Source organism: Andrena cerasifolii, chromosome 16 (assembly GCF_050908995.1).
Source record: "Andrena cerasifolii isolate SP2316 chromosome 16, iyAndCera1_principal, whole genome shotgun sequence".
In the NCBI taxonomy this organism is placed as follows: domain Eukaryota; kingdom Metazoa; phylum Arthropoda; class Insecta; order Hymenoptera; family Andrenidae; genus Andrena; species Andrena cerasifolii.
The window spans coordinates 8,318,017-8,341,687 of NC_135133.1; the positions used below are offsets into that span (position 1 = coordinate 8,318,017).

The 23,671-nt window shown below is 48.6% G+C and overlaps 1 protein-coding gene across 3 annotated transcripts in view; it reads right to left on the reverse strand.

Annotated features, from left to right (window-relative positions):
• Window positions 1–92: 92 nt before the first annotated feature.
• The window catches only part of LOC143377612 (protein FAM135A), a 39,713-nt gene continuing 16,134 nt past the window's right edge, over window positions 93–23,671 (reverse strand). Inside the window, exons 2-17 of one of the 3 annotated variants that reach the window (XM_076829091.1) lie at window positions 15,495–15,761; window positions 15,321–15,397; window positions 13,885–14,098; window positions 13,224–13,358; window positions 13,081–13,110; window positions 12,552–12,633; window positions 12,279–12,473; window positions 12,050–12,190; window positions 11,234–11,474; window positions 10,215–10,883; window positions 8,172–9,127; window positions 7,155–7,957; window positions 6,581–6,893; window positions 5,852–6,101; window positions 5,206–5,433; window positions 93–4,975 (exon numbers count right to left, since the gene is read on the reverse strand). In XM_076829091.1, coding sequence (XP_076685206.1) covers window positions 4,770–4,975; window positions 5,206–5,433; window positions 5,852–6,101; window positions 6,581–6,893; window positions 7,155–7,957; window positions 8,172–9,127; window positions 10,215–10,883; window positions 11,234–11,474; window positions 12,050–12,190; window positions 12,279–12,473; window positions 12,552–12,633; window positions 13,081–13,110; window positions 13,224–13,358; window positions 13,885–14,098; window positions 15,321–15,397; window positions 15,495–15,571 — 4,617 coding nt within the window. In that variant the 5' untranslated portion in view covers window positions 15,572–15,761 and the 3' untranslated portion in view covers window positions 93–4,769. The remainder of the gene's footprint in view (window positions 4,976–5,205; window positions 5,434–5,851; window positions 6,102–6,580; window positions 6,894–7,154; window positions 7,958–8,171; window positions 9,128–10,214; window positions 10,884–11,233; window positions 11,475–12,049; window positions 12,191–12,278; window positions 12,474–12,551; window positions 12,634–13,080; window positions 13,111–13,223; window positions 13,359–13,884; window positions 14,099–15,320; window positions 15,398–15,494; window positions 15,762–23,671) is intronic. The other 2 variants (XM_076829090.1, XM_076829089.1) reach the window with 2 other exon arrangements.

The following is a 23,671-nucleotide window of genomic DNA, read 5'->3' on the forward strand; positions in this document are numbered from 1 at the left end:
GCTCCTCAAAATTGACACTCCCCAAAATTAGCCGATCCCCACAATTTGATACTACCCAAAATTTGCCAATAAACAATATTCACCATCAAAGATAATAACACACAGCAATTAGCTTCAGTAGAGACTTAAAACTCGCAAGTTGCGTCAATGGTAACAATAACAATACCAGACACCGTTTTTTATTAATCTATCTCATTTATGTATACGTAGATTTATTCACTTCTCATATGTATCCATATATTATGTATAGTGTATACATTGTTGTTATCTCTTCACCGTCGTTGCTCCTGCAACTACAAACGTCCACCAAAGTCCACTTCTCCTACTTCCTTCTACTTCTCTACTCCGTTTTGTTCGCCTCTCACGGTTCGATCGACGATCGAGCTCCGACGCTATCGTCGAGTTCGTCGTTGACGATCGATTCGTTAAACCTTTAAACCTCCGCGATTGATTCGTCGACAGAATACAATCGAAGGAAGAACTAATCGCAAACGATCGACTGGGGAACATCCAGTTCCCAGTGTCTCGCAGCTCTCACACTCCACTCTCTCTCTCACTTCTCATTTCCTCCCGTTCCTTTCGCTCTTCATTCCCGTTCGGCCGAACTTACGTCACGGAATTTACAAAAAGACGAAGATCGATAGTTCAGCGACGACGGCACGAAAAATCGAGGGCGACGGGCTATTGGAAAACCGCGCGAGTACACCTCCGCGAGATCGCGTAGACTTCGCGGGACTGGCGTGTCGACTGTTGCGCTGGGTTCACCCTTAAGCCGCGCTCCCACGTGCGCAACACAAGTCGTGGAACGGAAGAAACTTTCTCGACGTTCCTCCTTAGAAACATGGGCGTCTGCCTATTTTTAAAAACTAATCTTCATTAAGTTTCTACTAAAAAAGAGAATATTTTGAAATTTCTACTTCAAATTTTTAATTAAACCGGCGCTAACAGCATGCGTTCAAACAAGCAACCAATCATCAGCTGTCAACTTGATCGTTTCCCAAAGTTGCCCGCCCACCCTGGAAAAAAAATCTGCAGGCTTCCCTAGCTTGGAAAACAATCCTTTAAAATGTATTCCGCACAGCGAGGTGCGCACGTACGAGCGCGGCTTTATCCAACATCGTTTCCCTGCGCGGAAACGCTGGACGTTGGCGCGAACCAGCCGCGTTCCCGTCTCCGCGACGACCTCCGCGTTCGACGTCCCGAAGATTGTGCCTTAGCTGGTAAAAACTTAACGATTACACGGTGGGTAGAAAATCGACTCTCCAGTGGAACGCGGTTGATCGTCCAATTAGCTACGGCGACGCGCGATTGAGCAAACAATAGGACAGCGATGAATGGCTCCATCGACCGCAGTGTCCCGCTCGGAAGCGGAGGTTACAGCCCTCGAATCTCGATTGCCCTCGAACCCTTCGGTCTCGCCCTCGCTGGATCCCTGTCGCCCTTTCGCGACGGATCCCCGTGACTTCGTATCGATCGGGCCGAAACGCGTTCCCTCGCCCTCGAGAACGTGCACGTCCCTCGCGACGCCTGCTCCCAGGGAGGGCCCCGTGCGTCGCGCGGAAGCTTGCTAAAAACGTCGAAGAGACGCGATGTGCGAACGCTCGCTGGTCAGGTCGACGGTCACCGCTCGACATCGACGCTGATGTTCGTACGAGTTCGATGAATGTCGGAGATAGTTATAAATATGTTAGAAAAAATGCAATACGCGTGTGCGACTGTTTGTAAATCAATGGAAGTGTCCGCGAGTGGATTAGAATCGCCAAGACATTCAAACGTTACTTCGTTCATCTTATCTTTGGGGTGCTGGGGTTTCAACAGCGATTCAATAGCAATGTTAAGAGAATTTTTGATCGAAAAATTGCTAGGGATTAATTAACCCTTCGCGGTCACCCCCAGGCGATTGTTCTTTCCTTTGCCAATATTTCTGTAAATTTTTAGACCTTAATAATGGAATTTAAAATTTTTTTACAATTATTAATCCAAAGTTAGCAGATTCAAAAATACGAAAATGGTAACTCAGAAATGACGCTGAATCATCCTACGTGACCAATTTCTGATTATAAGATGCTGTGGCCACGCAGGGTTAAGAAACTTTTGTTTTTGGAAAGACCCCCTTTGTAAAATCCATAAGTAGATTTCAGAAAAGCTGAAGGGGTATGTTTCTTAATAGCGCGACTCCATTTTCCCGAGAATCCTAGCGAACACGTTTCACTTCGATTCTAATCCTCTCGAATAGCGGACGATTACCTTAACGACAGAGCTTGGAGACAGAAACCTAATCGAAACGACGCGATCTTAGTATTGAACGAGAAATGTTTCGAGGTCTTTTGTGCTTCGCAGCTTCAGGCGCACAAGGGTACGAGTTAACGATCCTGGTCCTGGTGAAGACGTACTCGCGATAGATTTACGGCTCTGTGCTATATCAACGGAGAACACGCGGCCGTGCACCGTGCGACTCGCGAGTGTGCGCAATTTTTCGTCGCGTAAGAGTGTGTACACGTACGGAGGGTTGTATACAATTTCCTAGGTAAACGCTTACAGATTGGGGCGCAGTGAGTTTACACTTAATGATATGCGGAAATTCGCAGCGCGAACGGTGCAATTCCCCGGTCACACAGCGAAATAATTACTTCAACGCTTGAAATAGCTGGGATATTGAAAAAGAAAAAATTTCTAGCTGACAGATGTCACTTGACAATTACACGGAGAAAATTCGAGAGAATATTTTTAATGAGTTTTATGAATTAAAAATAGGTGACTGGATAGAATTGAAGGCCAATGAAATTGCCACGCGTCGTGCCGCGAACCTCGACGTTTATTCTCTCCTCTGTTCGGGGATTCGAAAGAAAATGTCTAATTACACTCGCTCTCCTTTCTCTCTTCCACTCTTTCGATGACGATCACGATTATAATAGCAATTAGCAGACGCGTCGTCGCGCGTCTTCGTTGCTTCGATTTTTCTTTTACGATTAACGTACGAATAACTTTTTTTTTTTTCTTTATTTAGATTGTTCTGAGCAATTGAGATCTAGTATTGGAGGGATTTCATATACCTGAAATGTTAGTCACTTGCTTCGTCCTCGTTCTATCATTCCTCCCCCTCGTCGTTGCTCCTGTTCGCCTTTTCACTTTTGCCCCCGTCACTTTGCATCACAGCGGAAGCGAGCCACCCCCTGCAACGCTGATCAAATAATTCCTCGTGCCAAATTGTCCACGTGCCTCGACATCGTCGTTCCATTCTCCCCTCTCACACCTCTCGCCCCACGTTTTCGTAGCCACTTGTTAATTAGAATACTCTCTGCCTTATGTTACGCGTCGCATCCATCCCCCTCACACCGCACGCACTCACACTTATCTGAGAGTAACAATTGACATACGTTTCGTAACTTTCCTAGCGTCTAGGCAATGCGCCCCCCGCATTGCCTTATTTATTATATCTCGCCTCCTCGTTTCTTCGATTAAATTACGCGCGCTTTCGCGCTGCTCGCGCCGGGCTAGTTTAGCCGCGCGGCGAGTCCGTCGAAGATACATTGCTGTTCTCTCGAGTCTCAAAGGAATGAAGAAAAATGAGAGAATAGACGAAGAGAAAACACGCGAGCTTATTATTATTATCGTTTAGTTGGATCGTCGTTAATAATTCGACGCGTTTGTTTCTTCCTCTTCGCGTTTAGAGACGATGATGGCGCGATGTCGATGATGGGCGGACGCTCGAGGATCGACCGATCGATCCCGGCGCGTTCGTGTGGCGAATTTTGATTCCTTTCCCTCCCAGAGCGATATACGACGATCTGAGGTAACCGTGATTTTCCTTGACAGCCACGGGGGTTCGCGATAGGCCGAGAAATCGATACCTGAATCGGTCTGGTAAGACTCCAAGGTAGTTCGATGATCAGCAACGATACCCGCGACGAGATTGTTGCGTGAAGTAGAGTACACAGTTAGAAAACGAATTCCTAAGCATAATTGATCATCGTGTCATCGCAAATGATTATTCAGGGAAAGATGCTGCCGCTTAAGGTCTTCTTATAAAATCCCACTTTCTCTGAGATAAATAAAGAAGAAAGCACAGAAACCCCGTATAAATAGAAATAAATAGAAACCCACAGTGAAGCCACTATCAATTCATAAGTCTGCCAGTAGAAACTCTGGTTTACTGAATGATATCATCCTCAACGACACCTGACTGTTCCGTTTTCTTATTAAAGCTACTTCACACATCAGCCCCGTCAATCACCGCGTCGAATCTCATCGAACTACCCTGCAGCATCCATCGACCCATTCCCTCCAGAAGCCTCCCTCCCTCAAACCGCAAGTAGGCCCAATCCCCGCGCAGGCATAGGTCCATTTCGATCGTGCAGTGATTCGATGAGTCGTCGACGAAGATTCGAAACGCTGTAGGAACCCGAAGACGACACTTAGGAACCTAACGAGAGAAACTGATCGTCATTGAAACGACGTACGAGCGACGCGACCGCGCGCCGTGCAAGAACGTCGAATGGCCCCGTTTCTGGGGCCCATCGACAGGGCGGACGACCCTGTCGGAGGAGGAAGAAACGATGCAGGGGCGGAAGGGGGCGATAAACGGGGCAATTGTCGACGGTACGCTCTCGGTGAAATTAATGCTAAACGCGATCGGAGACGTCACGGAGAGTTACGAGAGGATCATAACTTCGGTGTGCGCCCGAGCGTTCCTCCCCTGGCGGCGCTCTGCATTTCCCTATTACATCCCCTATATTTGTTTCTCCCTTAGTCGCTAGGCAGTCCGTTCCTTATCTGAAGTACTTGAGCCCCGCCACCAGCAGGAACTTCTCGATGAAAAGCTCGGAATCGAGGACGGCGATGTGCGCGGCTCGGCCGATCAGGGCGTTCGCCGTGGCTGGCAGGGCGTGATGCACGTCGTACCTCACCAGGCTCACCCCGGAGCTCGACATCACTGGGTAGAGGATGTTGTGCACCATGTCGCGATACGCTGCACCTGAAACAAGCGGTTTAGGTTGCTGAAGCATGGTTTTGGAGGTATCGGTCTCGGGTTTGGCGTTGCAGGTATAATTATCAGGGATCTGGGTTCATAATCGATAATCGATAATCGAAAGTAATCGAGAATAATCAATAATAATCCTTTGATAACAGGGTCTCTCAAGAAGTAAGATGTCCAAAGGCTTGAATAGAAGCACGATGATTAATTAATGAACTGCATCTGCTTACCTTGATCGGTCGTGTCCCTAACGGCAGCTTTGCAGAGTTCTATGCGTGCGGAATGAAGCGGCACGTATCGATCTTGCGCGCTGCCGCACAGAAGAACGTGTTTGAACTTCTCGAGGTTGCTCTTCTGACTGAGGCGGAACATGAAGGACCGCCTTACGTCTGACGCGTCTTTCATCCCCAACTGCAGCAAGGACTCGGACTTCTTCAGCTTCTGCATGAACCACATACCTGGACAGGGTTCAAGACGATTAAGTGGAGAGAAGATTGGTAGTCGCTCGATGTCGCGTGGGTAGCGCGTGGATGTAGAAACACTTTTGTGCGTGAAATTTACGTATATTTACAATTGAAGACGTCCGTGGCTTTTAAATCGAGAGCAATTTCCCGGGAAAATATGTAGGAGTTTGTTTTCTTAGAATCAAAATTAAGTGAAAATGTTTAAAAAGTGTTAGATCAGAACAAATCGTGCACAAAGAGTATTTAATTATTTTCTAGAGCGTGTAAAAAAGATCTGTATAAAAACGGAATTGAGTGTATAATATCGAAATACAGAAATAACCAGAGAGACCTTGCAAAGTTTCAGAGAGGGTTGCGGAGGAACAGGAGCTGCGAGGGTTCGAAACTTTCTGCATATTTTTATCGCGCTCACCTGCGTTGACCAGTCCGCTGGTGTTGTACAGTGTGCCCAAGTGTGGACCGCTCAGGCTGAGGAAAGTATGTAAACGTGGAAGAAGCGGTCGCAACTGCGGCCGCGTCAGAGCGCTTCGTATGATGATGGTCCCTAAAGAATGTCCAATGAAGCTGACTTTCGCCGGGTTCAGGCCCGACGTCTCGATGTGGTGCAGGATTTCGCCCACCAATCGATCGGTCATCGTGTCGAAGTCCGAGAATGTATCACCCTATCGGAAGAAACGCGATCACGTAGAATAATCCACCTAAACCTTGACACGTCCCAGAAAAGAAGAACGAAGTAACATTTTCTAGGAGGAGCTACAAATAGGTATCAGTCGCAGTAACTGCAGTTGAAGTGGGAACGGTTGCCAGACATTCTACGTTAGAAAATAGGATCAGTGGAAGGAATTGACGTCTAAGTGGCTCTGAGGGAAATCCGAGTAAAATGCACTGTTCAACACAACTGGCAAGGGAAGATCCCCAACCGGGTAAATCAAAAAGGCTTTTGAATTTTCAGTTTGGGAATCTTCCCCCGTGGGTTAGGTTCGACTACCTTAAAGGTCGAAGAACAAACCAAATGTCAGATAGGGACAGTGTGCCCAGTTCGAGTACGTACACCACTACATTCAGTGTATTATTCCAAAGAGAGGGGTAAGGGATGAAAGTTGAATAGACGTCGGTGTGAAACGTGTTCTGCCCAGCTCACCCGATTCCTCTTAGACATTAAAAAATCTAGATGCGCCCCGGGAAGGCTGAGCTCTAAGTAGGTCCTGACGAGACGCAGATCGGCAGGGTTGCCGTTCAGGCCGTGCACGCAGATGATGAGGTGAGCGCCTTCCGGCGAGAACAGCCGGTACTCGTTGCTGATGTGGAAGTACGGCATGGTCGAGGCCAGGGTCGGATAGTCACTAAGAGGCACATTCGATCTTAGAGGTTTTACCGACGACGGGGTGAGGAGGTCACCGTATCCAAAGGAATGGGCGCGTTTATGGAAACGCGACTGCGCTCCCTTGCGCTCTCTAAAGGGGACCAGGTAGACAAAGAGAAACTTAACTACGAAAAACTGAAACGTGCCGGTAAGAGGTCTCCGGCCAAACCAAAGAAGCGGCTGGTGTATTTGAAAAACAAAGGGGATAGGGAAGCGAGAACCAAACAAGGCAGAATCATCGCGCAGCGTTAGACGAAACAGAAGGCACCGCTAGTTAAGCAGCGTACAAAGAGGATGAAGGGGAGGTACGTGAATCTTGAGGGAGGATCGCTGTGCGGTAATCGGGACGCACCTGTAGATCTGCCCGGAGAAGCTCATCTGCCGCTTGAACTCTTCCTTGCACTTCTTGAAATTGATCGCGTCGTCTTGCGTCGACTGAAGCAGCTCCTTGCCCTCCTGGTAGCAGTCCAGGCAAATGTCCCTGGCGCCATACACGTTCTCCCTTTCCCTGTCCCTCTCTCTGTCCCTATTCTTCTGCGGGCTGCAGGGCGCCGTCTTCGTCTGCTTGGGGCTCCTGACTGGCTTCACCGTCTCGTACACGTGGTACAGAGGGTTGTCGATGATCGCCGGCGGGTCGCGGAACTCCTCCGGCGGCGGGGGCTCGTCCTGGAACATCTTCGGAGGCGGCAGGCGCACCTCCTCGTACGAGTGCTCCTCGACGCTCTCCTTCGCCGGCGGTCGTTCCTTCCTGGGCACGATCTTCCACAGCTTCTGACGCAGCTGCTCGCTGGAGAGCTTGGCGTTCCGACGCTGCTCCGAGCTGGACGTGTCCCCGCTGCTCACCCAGCCGGAACACTCGGACGTGAGGTTGCTCGAGCTGGAGCTGGTGGTCGGGCTGCTGGGTCTGCTGGACGGCGGGCTGAGGGGGTTCGGAATGACGGGAAGATTGTTGCTAAGGCTGTCCTTGCTGTCGCGTATAGGCATACAAGGCAATGACACAGCGCTCCGCGGCACCACCACCTTGTTCTGCGCCACTGGCACGCTGGCGCATCTCAGTCTTTTCGTGTTTGGCGGCGGTGCAACGGCGCTCGGCGTGTCGGACGGCGTTGTGCCGTTGGTCGCTGGCGCTTCCATGGGGGACTTGATGGGCTCCACCTGGTAAAAGAGCAGGAGGTTTTAAATCACGTGGAACGATAGCTGAATGCCTACGGTGGTGTTGCGTTTATAACAACGCGGTGTACGCATTTAACGTTCAAATAAAATATGCTACCGCACGTTCGAGGGACTGTTTTAATTCACCCCTGCGACCCTCAATCTCAGCGACACCTAAATCTACCTTTCCGCAATTGAATTACAAAAACCACATTACCTTCAGAATAATTTTATTATTATTCTCCACCTCGAGGACGCTCGTCGTGGGCGCTGGAGGGGGATGGCGGTACTTGGGCAGGGGCGCGACCGCTGGGTCCTGATAAGCAGGCGGAGGCGGCGCGGGCTTCCTGTTCCTGTGGCCGCACTTCCTCCCCTCGTCCGCTGGACGATCTACATCCAAGACAGGAGCAGAGTGTGGCCTCCTCCCGTGTCTGTCCTTCCTCCTCTCCACCCGCGGCTCCTTCTTGGGCTCCGACATCGCGTTCATCACCTTGTAGAACATCTCGTTGGTCATCTCCTGGCCCTTGTCCTCGTTCTGCTGCCGCCTGTGCTTGTCGTCGCTGTAGCACGGCACCCCGTTACGAGGGGACTTGACGGCGGACCTCTCCTCGCGCCTCCTGGGCCTCTCCCGCCGAATATCACAGTACTCGTTCCGGTCCACCTCGTCGACCAGCCTCTCGGTGCTCTTCGGTCTCCTCGGCCTGTCCGGCTCGCCGTGCGTCCTCCCGCTGGTCCCATTCGTGCGGTAGAGGAAGGAATCCGTGCCGGTCGCGGTGTAATTCGATCGTTTGTACGGTGGGTCCGGTATCAGCGAGTGGCTGCTCTGCAGGCCGCTGCCGTTCATCGAGTCCTGGATCTCACGGTTCCGTTGACTCTGCCCCGAACCGGTCTTCCCGATCGTATGGTACCTGCGCGACTCCAGCCCGTTCGTCTGGCTGTACTTGCCGCCCGGCTGGTGGCTCTGCTTCCTGGAGCTGCCTCGGTAGGTCACCCGGTCCAGGGTGGCCGTGTGGAGGAGCTGCGGCTCCTGCGGGAACCCGTCCCCGTTCACACTCGACTTGCCCACCAAGAAGCTGTTCTGATCGTTGCTCACCGAAGGCAGAGGCTGGCGGGACGCTAAGCGGTGGCTGCGTGGCTCTAGGCGAATTCTTCTCGTCTCCAGGGAATGGTAGTCTGAAAAAAGGGACATTTTGCGATTAGTTTCTGGGGTTTAGACGGCGGTTAATGGTCGCTTAGTATTTAGCATGCAGGTGGGATGTTTGAGTGTTTTATGTAACAGAATTTCATTCCACTTGTACTTTTGCGTTATGGGGAGGTTGATTTACCGGTGGAGACGCAGAGAGCGCAAGAAGATTCACACGGGGAGATAGAAAATAGAACCGAGGGAATGGCGGGCGTAGACCTTGCTCAGTGGCCTTGAGCGATCGGCAACTGTAATGCTTGATCGCTCGCGTGAGGATATTGTGTTACTGATATCGATACGTCAGATGGGTGTAAAGAGGTTACAGTGGGAACGCTGGCATTTCGTCGTTGCTGTACGCGATTAAACTGACACAAAAATGCTTCGCTACGATCATTTATAGAGATCTATCAATTTGGGAAAGTATAACATTTTATGTCGTTGGTGGGTGATGTAAATTGTTGCCTCATGCAACTGGTTACTGTTTCACCGTGGGAAATACAATAATCACGTTACGCAAGGCGGTATAAAATATCATCTGTGCGAGCATTACGTTAGAACTGCACTTCCTGCGTGCTATGATATCGCGAACACTTTGCACACGCTCAAAAGTACCATCGTGAAAATCCAACAGAATTTCTGATTACCGCAAAGCGAATAGCCCATAGAAATGTCGGGAAAGTGAATGGCGCCTCTATCCAGGCCACTTAGACACGTTATGAAACAATGAATAAAACTTACAGCCGCAAACAGAATACAGTTGCCAGGCCAAGATTCAATCTCCACCCGTCCAACTTGTCACTATCCGACCATTATATCATCACAGCAGTTAAACAAGCTCACAGAAAACCACTCGGAGTTTAAAAAACCAACACGAGAAGCCTGCTAGGCCAGCTCTGCCAACTGGGCCACCCTGATCCTCATCAAACTCCCAACTCTAACACTCCACAAGTTATCACCACCCACTAGTCCAACAACCCGTTATCTCAGCAATGAAACTAATCCCCGCGCACATAAACCCGACCAGATCACGCGTACCCTTCCTCCGAAGAAAAGCAATGCCGCTCAAGGGATACTCACTCATCTCCTCCCCAACATCGCTAGCTTTGTTCTCGCTCCAGCAATCCGTCATCTGCCCGTGGTCTATCGTGGGCACGCACGTGGGCACCGTCAGGGTCTGCTCGCAGGATTTGCTCGACGACCGGTAGCCGGGCAACTCCCCGCCAGGAGGCAGTTCAGGGAACATGGCCGCCAGGAGCGACGTGATGGAGGTCTGCGGATCAGCCTGCTGTTGCCGATTCAGGACCAGCATCTGCGTGGATTTCGCGCGAGGCAAGGGGACCACGGGCGTCGAACCAAGGGATGGATTCGGCGCTGAGCAGGCTTGCTGCCCCGAGGGTGGAAAGAGTGTGTTACTGGACGGTGCTGTCGACCTTTGCCTGCCCCGCGAAGGGACCGTCGCCGGTGGCGTGACGTTTCGCCCGCCTCTCTGCCGCGGAAACAGCTGCGTCGACACGGATCGGGGGAGTGTCTTCGGCGATGTTCTCGGTTGAACGGGCGGGATCTCGGGGCCCAACTGGTCCAGGGACTTGCTATGCCTGGCGGGAAGCGTGGACGGGGTGAGCGTCAGGCGACCCTGGACCGAGCCTATGTCCTGGCCTGCGCCCTCGCTCCTGGGCGACCAAATCCCTATCGATCTCGACTCCAAGATCGCCGCTATACCGCAGCTGCAGTCGTCTATGCCAGGAACTGCAAGTGAAGGTGACGTTGATTCGATTGGTAGTGGATTGTCGAGAGGTTGCACGCATCCGGCGCGAGTGCTGGTCGACCTAAGTAATGAGTAACCTAAGCTTTCTCTCATCGGAGTACTGAATAATCGAAGACCTGAGGCTCCGGGATCTTTCACCCCTAGCTGAAGAACTTTTGTGTTGGTTTTCTTTAAAAGCTCTCCCAAGACTAACAGAGCTAAGATAAACGAACCGAGAGACTAGAGAACTAACAGTTTATTCTCAGGAACCTTCTTTCCAAAGAACACAGTCACACTCGATTTTGGAATATTGTGTTGCTGTCAGGTTTGTTTCGTAAGACTGGGTACTTGCCACTGTTTCTATGCCTCTGCTTCATGTCCACGTACTGATCCTCGAAGATCAAAGGCAGAGAAGTAAGATCCCCGTCTAATTCAGGACAGTGGACCGGGAGAGGAGGCAGCGACGCTAGGTACCTCGACCTCCGAGCTGCCTCGCTGACTGCCTGGTAGGATTGGTAGTTCGCATCGTAGCAACCCCAGGCCGATTTCCTGGGATTCTCTAGCACGAAGAAGCCCTCTGCGAAACGTTTCACCTGGAAATTACCAACGATTTCCTGTGTCGATGGGGATGCTTCCCTAGTCGGTGATGTGTACTACTGATATTCTATCAACTACTGTAGCCAATGAGTAAAACAGAAGAAAATCGCGAGGCAAATTACATTTTTATTCGAACCAAGTTTATCTTTGATTCGAACTGCGCGAACAGTATTGCACAGTACTCTATTTCTGAAGATCCCTGTACTTTAAGGGGTGGTGCCACTTGGGACGCAAGAAAATCAGAGGTTTTGTTTAGCAATTTCTTTCTTTTAAATAATGGACTCAATAGAAAATCTGATTAATGCAGTTGTTATTCAACTTTGAAGATTAAAAAAAAGTTTCAACAAAATTGAACCACCAGCGGCTCTAGCACCGCTATTTTGTTGAAAAATAAATAAACAAAAATTGTATTTTTAATCTTCAAGAGATTTCAGAGACTTCGAGAGGAGAATCAGATTCTCTATTGAGTTGGCGATTTAAAAGAAAAAAATTGCTAAATAAATCTACGATTTTCCAGGATGGAACATGAAACCTCCCCTTAAAGAAAGCAATGTGAGGTGGCTATTTATACCCTCAGCTGATGATGGATCCTCGCGAGGTGCTGATGAACAGCCTCACGCCCAGAGAATGCTTCCAGAAAATGCTGCCAAAGGACGATGTTTTGTGCGCATAGTTGAGCGATATCGGTTTCCTCGGAGTCCATCATCTGCAACTGCGCGTCACACGCGTCACATAGATCAACACCTGTGAAAGGCGCCTTATGCAAGCGAAAGGGCGTCGCCTTAAGAATTCTTCTCTACCTTCGTGATTTCTTTGTGCGTGTTCTGAGCGAGCTCGAGCGCCCTTTGCTGGCAAGAAGGTAGCAGCCGCGCCAGATCGGCTAAATCGTTGAGCAAAGACTCCCTCGCGGCTAGAAGTAACCTGATTACTTCTTGCTGGGCCAGTTTCGCGTGCTGTATCCTCGTCGCTGATCCGACGCATCTCGTCGTCGTTTCCTGTGCACGATTTCATCGACTGAAAGATTACTCGCGAACCGAACGGAAACGATTTTAATGCCTCGCATGGGAACTCACGATATTTCCTAACGCAGCGTTGTTATCGCCGTTCGTTGCCGACTGCTTGAATTGCAGCCACGGCTTCCCACCGCGCGGCGCGCTAAGAGTGCATTGCTCAGTTAATTGTGTTCGCGTGATTTTAATTGAATCAAAGCTACGGTCAAAGCTGCTTCTGTCACGGAGTATTAAGTTATATAAATTCTCTGTTGTGGAATACTCTTGCCTACACTGATTGGGCTGTGGAACATGGTCGAGAAGCAATTTGAATAATTAAAAAAGTTTGATTGCGAGGATTACACCGTCGTGATACTGTAAATTTAGCAAAAATTCAATTATTCTAAAGGTGATGAAGGAATCTTGTTTAATTCTTTGATTTGGAAGTGGCCAGAGTTTCCATTTCCAATATTTAAATAAGAATATGTATCTGTCTTTAAGATTTTCAAGAATATCTATTTTTAAATGATTACTCGACGACGCAACTTTCAATATTTCTCTTCATGTTTTACTCGTAAATTTCACTGGAAGATCGACGAACTTTTAAACTCACCAGCTCTGCACGTAATGAAGAATGCTCTTCCTGCAAGTATCAGGGGAGCGGGTGCAAACCATGGAAATAGAATAGAAAAGAATACGATGTTTATCGGTAATGGTAAAATTTGACAGCCAACAAAAGTCCATCTTGATACCCACTTGATGTAGGGCTGATGAAGAGCCACGAGGCAGGCGTGGATGGTGATGGACACCGCGGCGAGATGAAAGTAGTCGAATAGCACGGGCAGGTGATAGTGAAGCCCCTTCGTGGGCGCAAAGTTCAGCTGCAACGCCCTACAAAGTAAAAAGCAAACTCGTTCAACCTTTAGGCTTGGAACGTGAAGGCGCACGCGGCCAAGGTTATCGATTTCCTCGTCTATTAGGTCTCAGGAAAAGTTCAACATCTTCAGGCAAAATTCGATAGGTATGCCCACGAAGGATGGGGAGCTTTGTGACTGAGAAGACACATCAAATGCAGGGACCTCCTACGCAAATCACAGCCATCGAAAATTTGATAACACGAACCAAAGCAGTCGAATATTTAATCTTTCCAACGGACAACTCCCGGGAACTAGTTGCACTTGCATATTTACACTACCGAGCAAAAGAATTCCCACGGAGCTCGCGCACCATTCCATAAATAATTGCTCGACTGCGATTAAGAACACTAGGAAAACCAGAAGCAAATATCTGATCATTCGACAGCCCGCGACATCTCTGATTCTTCATCCGCGCTCTAATCTTCCAACGCTCCAGCCGCGACATCGTTCCCCAGCAATCATCACCAAGAAACGCGAGAGTTTCAGCGCGAGAGGCTCACCTAGACGAGACGCAGGCCATGTTCTCAGGCTGCATCAGCTCGCTGAACCATAGCTCGACGCCGAGATTGAAGTGGGTGCGGGAGAGCACCTCCTCGATCTTGTGACTATGCACGAGCACGTGCGCCCGGAATAGGACCGAAGTGCCGAGCGTCACCTCCTCGTTTTTGTAGAGGATCCGAAAGCGCTTGCTGGTCCCGGGCGCCTCCAACGAGTCTACAACAATGCGTCGCGTCTGCTGGGATTTCGGCGGTTCGTAAGAGCGGGGCCGAAGGAAGGAGGGAACCGGACAGTGTGGATCGCGTCTGATTTGAGTGGGAGCCCGTTGCTCGCGTCTCAAGCTGGATTGCTCCTTGTCGCATCATGCTCGAGCGTGCCTCTTGTGCCGTCGCGAGCGTGCACACAATGCAACTACCGCGACGCGCCGTGCAACGTTCCTTCCAACTTGCCAGCGCTATCGCCCAACCAGCCCGGCTCCAAGTATCATAGTTCATCGTTGCGCAACCGACGAGTCGCTAAGTGAATTCACCGGAGTTTCCTCTTCCCGTCGTGTCCGAGACGAGTGCAACGTACCCGAAAGTTCCCCCGTTTCCGGGGGAGGGGAGGCTCTGAAGGGGCGTTGGACACGCGTCGCAGTAGGGGGAGGATGTAATTCGTGGAAGCTGCTTCTTGGCTTCCTTTTTGGGAACTGGATTGGGGGAGGAGATTGCTGTTTTTGGGGTACAATTGGGGGCCTTTGTGAGCTTTCTTCTAATCTTCTGGATGGAATTGCGTAGGTACTCTCAAAAAGGCCTCTGCTGTCAGTGTAGTACACGTGACGCTGTATTAACTAATTTTTAATTACAGTATCCATTGAATTGGGGTATATGAAATTGACGATCGCGGATAGCGTAAAGGTTTCCGTGTTTATGGTGGGGATATAGGGTAAATGTCCCTATTACTGCCACTTCATTTATTTTACTTAATAAACACGCAGCGTATAAAGAATAGTGTAAAAAAGAATTTATCACAAAATTGGGACTATTTTTCTTATTATTATAGTACACTCTTTATACGTCTATTCTTTATACGTTACATTTTTTTAAATTGAAATAAATAAAGTGGCAGTAATAGGGTCACTGCCAGTAAATGGGACATCTACCCTAGTAACAATTACTAACGCTGGCTAACGAGTCGAGAAATGTCACAGGGACTTGAAAGAATAAAATAGCTAAAATACTCAAGAGGCACAAATCATTTTCATTCAAACTTCCCCACTATTCCTTAATATATAAATTCCTAATTTTTAATCAATCTTTCCTGCATAAACTTCCCACGTATGCCTTGGAAAAATGTACAACTAATATCCCCTGTAATAATCAATGGACAAATAGGATCGTTTGGATAAATAATGTCTATGGAGAGCTACGGAGAAATATGGAAGCACATATTCACTCACGATTCCGCAGCTGGTTAACCTCCACCTTGACAGGGATTTTCGGCGACACTCTGAGGGCGGTACGGATCTGGTAATACCTGCGAAATTGGAAATCGTCGATGAGCCGTAAGCCCTCGCAATTACGTGGGCCGAGGGCGGCCGCGATATCGGAGCGTGAAAGCCCGATCCGCTTACCCGCGCTGGAACAGGTCGACATTGTAGAACTTGCAAAGCTCGAGGGAGAACTCGAGAGTGGCCTGTAGATCGCTCATCTCGATCCCCGCGATGCCAAGAGCCGCCACCCTCTCCCTTTCAGCCACACGACCCCCAGCCCACCGTTTAATCGCACGAAGACCAGCTTCGACCGTCGCGACGACGATTCAGCAGCGGCGAGTGTACAGGACGAGCATCTCCGCTCGTTCCTGCCATCCTGCACGAACAGCTCTCAGCGTCGAGGCCACTCTGCAACACAATTTCCATGATCAACGCCCGGCGAATCGACCAGCGCCGGGGGAACGTTGAATCCCGTCCAAAAATGGCGCCTCTGCTAAGGCAGTGATAGACAAAAGTGTATTGTACGCGAGCTTTCTACGCTCTTTCGCGGCTCCTGCCTTTTCTCCCTAGCCCCGGGGCGAATAAGCCCGGGGAGCTTCAGGAAGGCCTCAGTTTCCAAGTTTTTTTTTAACTATCGTTACGGCCACAAGCTTCGACACCGGCCATTCTGCTCGCCGGTCGAGGGGAGGGAATGATTGGTGAGCTCGTAAGCTCGAAACTTTTCTAACAGACGAGCGTGTTTCTTTCTATGGGAGGGAACGTTCAAGTGGCGCGGCCGGAAGCCTCTGTTTGCGCTTGTTTCTCGGTAGAATAATGGCGAAACTTTGTCCCCCCACCGAATTCGTGCGCTGTTTCGATTCAATCCTCTCCAGGGGGGACTGTTCCATTTTCGAGGGGCATTCGAGTGCAGTTGGATCTGGATGACGAGTTGAAATAAACGGAATTAATACTGGGAACGAAGGGGGAATGGCAACTCGAGGCTGCTCTATGCTTGATGCTTACTACTCGTTCGGTTACGTTTCGATGCAATTGAAACCTGGTTATACATTATTTAGTATGTGATTATGTTAGTGGGTTTAAATCGATCGTGGTAATTTACTGCGAAAACTTCTACTTGCTGTTGTAGCTGACAAGGAGCTTTGGTTATGAATAACAAATACGTGCTTTTTTTATTTCGGCCCATTTGCATGTTTAAGGGGTGAAAGCACCCCTCGAAGTTCATAGGATTTTCAGGTATACGCCTCCGACTGCTTCGGTTTTCGGATATGTTTCAGAGGACTGAAAAAGGACAAATTAGGGGTTGAAGCTACCCCTCAAAGTTCACCTCTTCTTGTGCACTTTGAGGGGTCGTTTCACGCCCTAAATATGCAAACGGGCCGAAATAAAGACGCAGGAATTTGTTATTTTTCGGTCCTCTAAAAAATATCTAGAAACCAAAGCAATTGAAAAACCTTTCCTTGTGAGTGTGAACTTATTTGATGAGAACAAAGTGGCAATCACGGTGTGCGTGAACCACGTGTAAACAAAGTGTTTCCATCACCATAGCTAAAGGCAGGTGTTGTTAAGCTGGCTGACTTCAAAGAGGCAAATGCATAAGGGCTCGACCGAACCTACAAACGTTTACTGCAGGTTGAGGGATGTCGACAGCGGAAACACTTTGTCCAATTCCTCTTTTGTACCTGTTCTAACCATTTTCGAGCATGCCTCGTACACAAGTGCAGTCTGTTTAAACAGACGCCGAGAGAAATTGCCAATTTCCCTTGGAAGAAGAAAGCAACCCGTAGTACTGCAGTGGAAATTTGTAAGTTACTTCGACAGGGTTCGTTTGCATTCCTGGGACAACATGGGCAGTGCCCAGAAACTAATAAGGTAGGTGTGCTCAATTTCGCCACCCATAAGGAATTCATAAGTAATTCATGAAGCAGGAATAAGAACCGCTAGCTAGTGCATAATCCGTGGAAAGAAGGATCTTTGGTTTACAGCCACAAAGTGCAACGTGCCAGTAAGCGGTAGCCATTTTTGTTGTAAACAACGTGGCCGATCTTTACTCGATAAGTTCGTGTTATAATTTATGAACCAGTAGCTTGCACATTAATGTTAGTATGCCACTGAAGTTGCATTTACTATATTTGAAACCGTAGTTAGGTTTTTGTTTTTTTATCTGCGTGATTAAACAACTACATAAATAAATATTTGCTATAAACAAGTGCTATTGCTTTGCTCGTAATCTCGCCAAATAAGATAATGAAACTTTCCTTTGCCCTGATTGCACTATACATTGAATTACGAAATACCACTTAGCAATGTAGCATACAAGATAAAGAATTACGGTAATAGTTTGCAAAATCTATTCTTGCGAAGGATATAGATGTAAGTACAAACAAAAATTGTTCAGATTTTATTACGTACATCTCTTCTGTAGAGTATATCCTTTGAAGATACATAGACCTTGTATGCAATTTCGTCACATCATGGCGAAGTTGTGTAACTTTAAGTGACTATTGTTCTAGACAAGATAAAAATCATTTTTTAGGCATTAATTTATTGCAGTCGTTATACTGACTTAAACTACAAGCGAAATTTAGAAAATTCACTAAACGGATCTTCAGAAACATGGTAAATACTCGAGTGGCGAAATTGAGCAGCCCTGCCTTAGAAAATTTTTCGTGTAAATAAACATTCAGTACCCACAAGCTAACACTACTAACAATTCTGCCTAACGACACCAAGTAACATAACACTAAAATCACTATTCAGCTTAGGATCACCAGCACAAATAAAATCTGCTGAACCCTAATAGCGCTTTGCCCCCGTTAACACATCACCAAGCACAAATCCACCGTGTATTCTTCCACCGTCCTGGTCCACAAGCGTCCTACGAGCAAGCAAACAGTAGCCACTACCCACGGTCTGAATTACCGTCAACTTTGATCGCGCCAGCCCGGAGCACGCCTCAACGAGCCGCCGCGGCCACCCTCGTCGAAATCCAGGCACGGGGAGTGGTTCATTCAGGCCCAGCTTTCACGGGCATTTACCGTGCCACGAAATTCCCCCGTCAAAAGCCACAGCGAACGTCGACAAAAGCGTCCAGCGGCCGCGTCGAAACAAAAATCTACGCGGCAGCCCCTTGGGTGCCTCGAGCCACTCTTCAGCTTTTTCACTGTCAAGGACGAGCGAGGGCCGCGTGCAACGATTCCGCGGGCGGGGGATCAACGACCCCTGCTAACGCACGGGGAACGCGCGAGGGGGTGGGACGCGGAGACGGAGAGACGTCGGCGAGGAAAGCGTCTTCTTGGCGCGTGCCGTCGTAGCAGAAGCAGAGGCGAGCCGGCTGCTCCTCGCCTTTGACCGCGTCCACAGCCACTCGCGTGAATATAGCTTCGCCCGCTGTCGGACCTGGCCGCCGGACGTGCCACGGTCGTGTCGCGGGCGCGTCTGGCGCGAAACGCGTTCAACCACTTGCGAGCGGCCGGCGTTATTACTACTTGCCATTATCGGCGGGGAGCGCTCGTGGCACGTAGCGCGCGATGCGAGTGTTCGGAAGGGGGAATGGAGGTGTTGTGACTTAAAGTTTCGTAAATGAATGTAGATCTTTGGGGATGTGGGTGCAGGGAGTGGCGCGCGAGTGTTTGGGGCGAGTGGAAGGTTTTAACACGAAGGGGAAGATGCTCCTTCTGATGATTCTTTAGACATCTTGGAAGTACTGTTTGGGACTCGTAATCCATATTTTTTTAACACTTTGGGTACTGTGCACGCAGATGTATGTTAGCGTTAACGTATTTAGGGGTGGGGTCGAGGGTGGATGGCCCCACGCTGTCCTGCCTTCGAGGATACTATGACAGGGACTTAGCCTGTGTGCGGTGTTAATAGAGGGTGCCTGAGATTATACAGTTCTGGCGTCATGCGATGTTGACCACGTTGGGTCTTACAGCTATTGGATATTGTAGGATTGATTGTTTAGAGAGAGAGAGAGAGAGAGAGAGAGAGAGAGAGAGAGAGAGAGAGAGAGAAATGGGAATGGCAAGCGGCCCAAAGTATTGCCTAAAGAAGAAGGACTCTGTTCCTGGAGGCTATGCATTTTGGTAAGAGGACTGTCACGAACCACACGGCACTTACCCCAGATCCAACAAGGGTAGAAAGTCGTTTCTGACATATACATTCAGTCAATCCGTGTAGCCTGTGCGGTGAACGTTCATAAGCGTTGAGCGAGTATGGTTAAGAGATTCGACTAGACAGCACCGAAAGAGTTAATCATCCCTCGTAGATGGTAAAAATATTCACCCCTGAAGAGTTTCAATGCTGATAGGAATCTCCAATCTTCAGTATGCACAGAAAAGGGAAGTTCCCCACCCTTGCATGCACGTAGGATATCGGAATCCTTTCGTAAGTAGTGAAAGTCGACCATCAGTCAGCCCCAGAAGAATCCTCCGAGGGGTTCACTGATTCTTTGGGTCCCGAGCACTAGAGTCTATCTCTGCTATGCGAAACATCGTCTGAACACCGCCAAGATCTAATGGAAGTCGTCTCTGCATCGCAATCCGCTTTGGAAGCGTCCACGTGCTCGTGCTTCCGTCGTTCGCGCACGCACTTAACTCGCGTTCCCCGTCGATCCGATCCACGTGATCTGCCATTCAGTGCTTGACCCCGGGTCACGAGCGAAATCCTCGCCGCCGAGGTGGGAAACGCGGCTTTCACGGCCCCGGATCGCGTCGCGCCCGAACAGAGGACGGCCGATGTAGGCCAGAAACGACGAGTGCTGGTAAACTGGGCCACGGTGCGTCGGCCTCGGTTCTAGAAATACCATTGCTAGTCGTTCGACACGGGCGGAGAAGCATTCGTTCCTGATTAAAATTGCTCGGGACCAACGGCGCGATGGAATCCGCGCGAAACGTGCGACAACGTACCGTCAGCCTGGCGAAAACACGGCGAAAAGGGAGGAAATCTGTTTCCTGTTTCGTGCTTCGAGGAATGCCTCGAAATTGCGTTTCGCTAAATTATTATTTATATGCGCGCGGATAAACGATTGGGTACAAAGCAAGTGGAGGAAACCAGCAGAGGACTAATTCATAAAAGCAGAAAAGATTTTAAAAGAACCCTGGATTAGTAACGGGTTACATTTAAATTATCAGTTGAGGGACAGAAAAATATCTCCCTTTCGACGCGTTGGAAGGGGAAAACTGATAAAAAAACGGAAGATTTCGCGGGAGGTTTTATGATTCAGTAAATTATGTACGTTTAGAGAGGTTTACGAGGCGAATCCATGGATTTGTTATTTTTGATTTTACTGTCTCAGCGTTGATATTTCACACACGTCCCGAAATCTTTTTGGAGCCAGTGACTACACATCTGCCAGGTGAATATTCCTCAGATATCTGGTCGCGGCCCGCGAATGTATTACGCGTGAAACGACCCTTTGCAACAATTCCGCAAGAAATTACAGGAACAGCTTACTGTCAGGGTCGTAGGTTTTAATTGTAACGACGCGGACGAGAATTCCACCCTCGGCGGAGCAGCATCAGCCGCGACTTAATTTCTAATCGTCCTATAGTCGCGCGGCTTTTGAAGCGTGTTCGAGTATCGCGATGCGATCGTGCACAATGGCGTGAGCACAGAGGAGGCCGGGAATAACCGCGATAACGGGTTTCTACGATCTTTTTTATCGCCCCGGACGTTTTCCCTGCTGCAGGAGGCCCGGTTAAATTAAGTATGAACGGCTATAAATAAATCTCGCGCGGTATTTTTCGAAGCATGCAACGCTCGCGCGTGCTTCGGTCCGCGATCGAACACTTTTATGCACGTGCGGCGCCCTGTCAAGCCTTTTGAACACCGCGCTGCTGATAAATGCCTCTATACTAAAGGTTCATCGCCTTCCCAGGCTCAGATCGCAGTTTCTTGAAAGCTTAATGCTTCGAAGCATGGAAACTAACTTCCGATTTCTTGCACACTAATTACACTAGTATTTTAAAAAAAGAATTCGCAAAGTAGGTATATGTGCTTTAATATATTGCAGCAGTGGCGCAGCTAGAAAGAGGGGAGAGGGTGCAAGAGGCTTTGGCACCCCTTAAGGAAAATGGAGATTAATGTTATCACTTCAAAGCATGACCACAATATAATGTAAATAATAAATCTAAAAAATAAGATGAAAAAATAAATAATTTTTTTTATAAAATCATAATCTAAATTTCGGGTGAAAGGGTTACTACTCGGTTTCGCCCGAAATTTAAATTCTGATTTTATAAAAAAAATTGACTTATTCTTTTGTGAAAATAGTCGCGTTCATCTCGATTAGTTAGGCATATTCAGCTGGAACACATCTCGTGACCCCAGAGTTTGCCGTTCGAAAGTTTTTAGGCGACAAACAAACGCACAAACATCATGTTTTGAACTTCTAACTGTTTCTAGATATTAAGATAACATTAACGTTACATCGTGCTCCTCGCATCAAAATGCCCCACCTCCCCCTACTGTGCTTAACTAAATCTTTTTCATTTTGAGGGCTGGCAGGTTTCCGCAGAGCTTGGTCCAATCGTTCGGTTCGATCTCCAGAGTGGAAAGAAATCACTCCGGCATACCCGGACCGTCGTTGCGCCGCTGCACCAGCTTCACCGTCAGATCCAGCAAGACCGAGGCGTTCATCGCAGCCATGGTAATATTAGATGACTCCAAGGGGTCGACCTTGAACAACCTTCAGGTTTATTTGCGTCGTAATGGGCGATAACCAGCCGGTCGATCGGAAGATCGCGAGCAACCGACTCGGGGGATGAGGAGCAGAGCTCGGCGGGCGAAGGCGGAAGCGCAGCCCCGAAACAAGGGAAAGGGGAATGGAGTTCGTCCCAGACGGGGAAGATTGAAATTTCGTATTGATTAGCTTTTCGTTTCGGGGGTGAATTTTCGTGCGGCGGCCCCTGGGTTCGTCGGCCCCACTGTCGACCTTCGTTTCTATTCCGGATACGAGGCGGGTCGCGTGGATTCTTGCGAAATATTTGCGATTCCGTGTCGCGCGGCAACAGGGAACCCGCCGGCTCGGGTTACTCGACGCTTCCGCGCGAGAGTTTGGTTTATTCTCCCCGAGGCTGGAGAATTTCGGATGATCATCCCTGGAAATTCTCCGCCCGCGCAACGTTACGAAACCGGGGGGAGTTATTTTCGTGGATCGGCTCGTCTGTCTAACCCTTAACGAGGGTCCGACGGTTCATTAAACTTGTCGAGTTCCGGTGTCCTCCTAAATGGAGGTCGAGTAACGCTGCTCTTGATGGTGATGGGAGTTTAAGCCACTGTCTTGTAGTTGCTACGCTGCTTGAGTCACTCGTGGTCTTTCTTTCGATGTTTAAGAATACTTTTCCAAGAGGTTCGAACGTCGTGTCTCCCAGCGTCATGCGTTCCGTATGATTTTACGAGTGTTAGTGGGTCCAGCGAGGCAGAATACTTGTGGAAATCGAGAAGAATTAAATGCTCCGCGAAAGGGGTGGCAAAGGATTACGCTTCGCGACGAAATAATCATGATTTACGATGGTTTCATGATCTGTAGATAATTCACAGTGAAAAATATATAACTGGGATTACGAAAGCGGTCTAAGTCAAAAATAAAAAAATGGAATTTTTTATTTCGATCAGTGCAATACGAAATAAGCAATAATTTTTTACTTTGATTTCTGGCTTAAACCACTTTCATAATCACCGACACATATGTCCTTTCTAGATCCCAAGAATTCAAAGAACAATTATTATTACTTTTATTATGATTATTACTCGTCTTTATTACTCAATGAACCTACGAGAAATAATACCTCAGTCGAGTGAATGGCCAGGCTACAGTCTAACCACTGTTAACAAGCGGACCCTGAGAGCCAAATCGGAACTAAAATTAAAACTAAACCGAAACAAATTAGAAATTAAATGGAAATTAAACGCTGCTAAGACACGGACATGGACTGGCAAGGGAGGATGTGTAGGTTCTGTTAGGAATAGTGCTGAAGGATATTTAATCGAGTGGCCCATTTAAATGACATATATAAGAATTCGGTTCGCGAATTCTAGAGGGGAGAGAGTTATACCAATGTGTAGTAATGTAGGAAAGAGATGCTTCAAATTCAGATGTGTGTGAAGGAACAGAAGGAAGGGTTTGGTGTCAACAATGCCACAGCCTTAGAAAATCAATTCCTCCCAGGCCACAGAATATTTGCTCGGCTTGCTTGAAAAGACATTTTCCCGTCTGCGCGATTCACCCGAGAGACACGAGCAACACGCATCGATTAATTTAATAGTGTCGTCGACTGTCTGTTCATCGCTCTCCGTCCCCAATCACTGGCGGGGAGGGG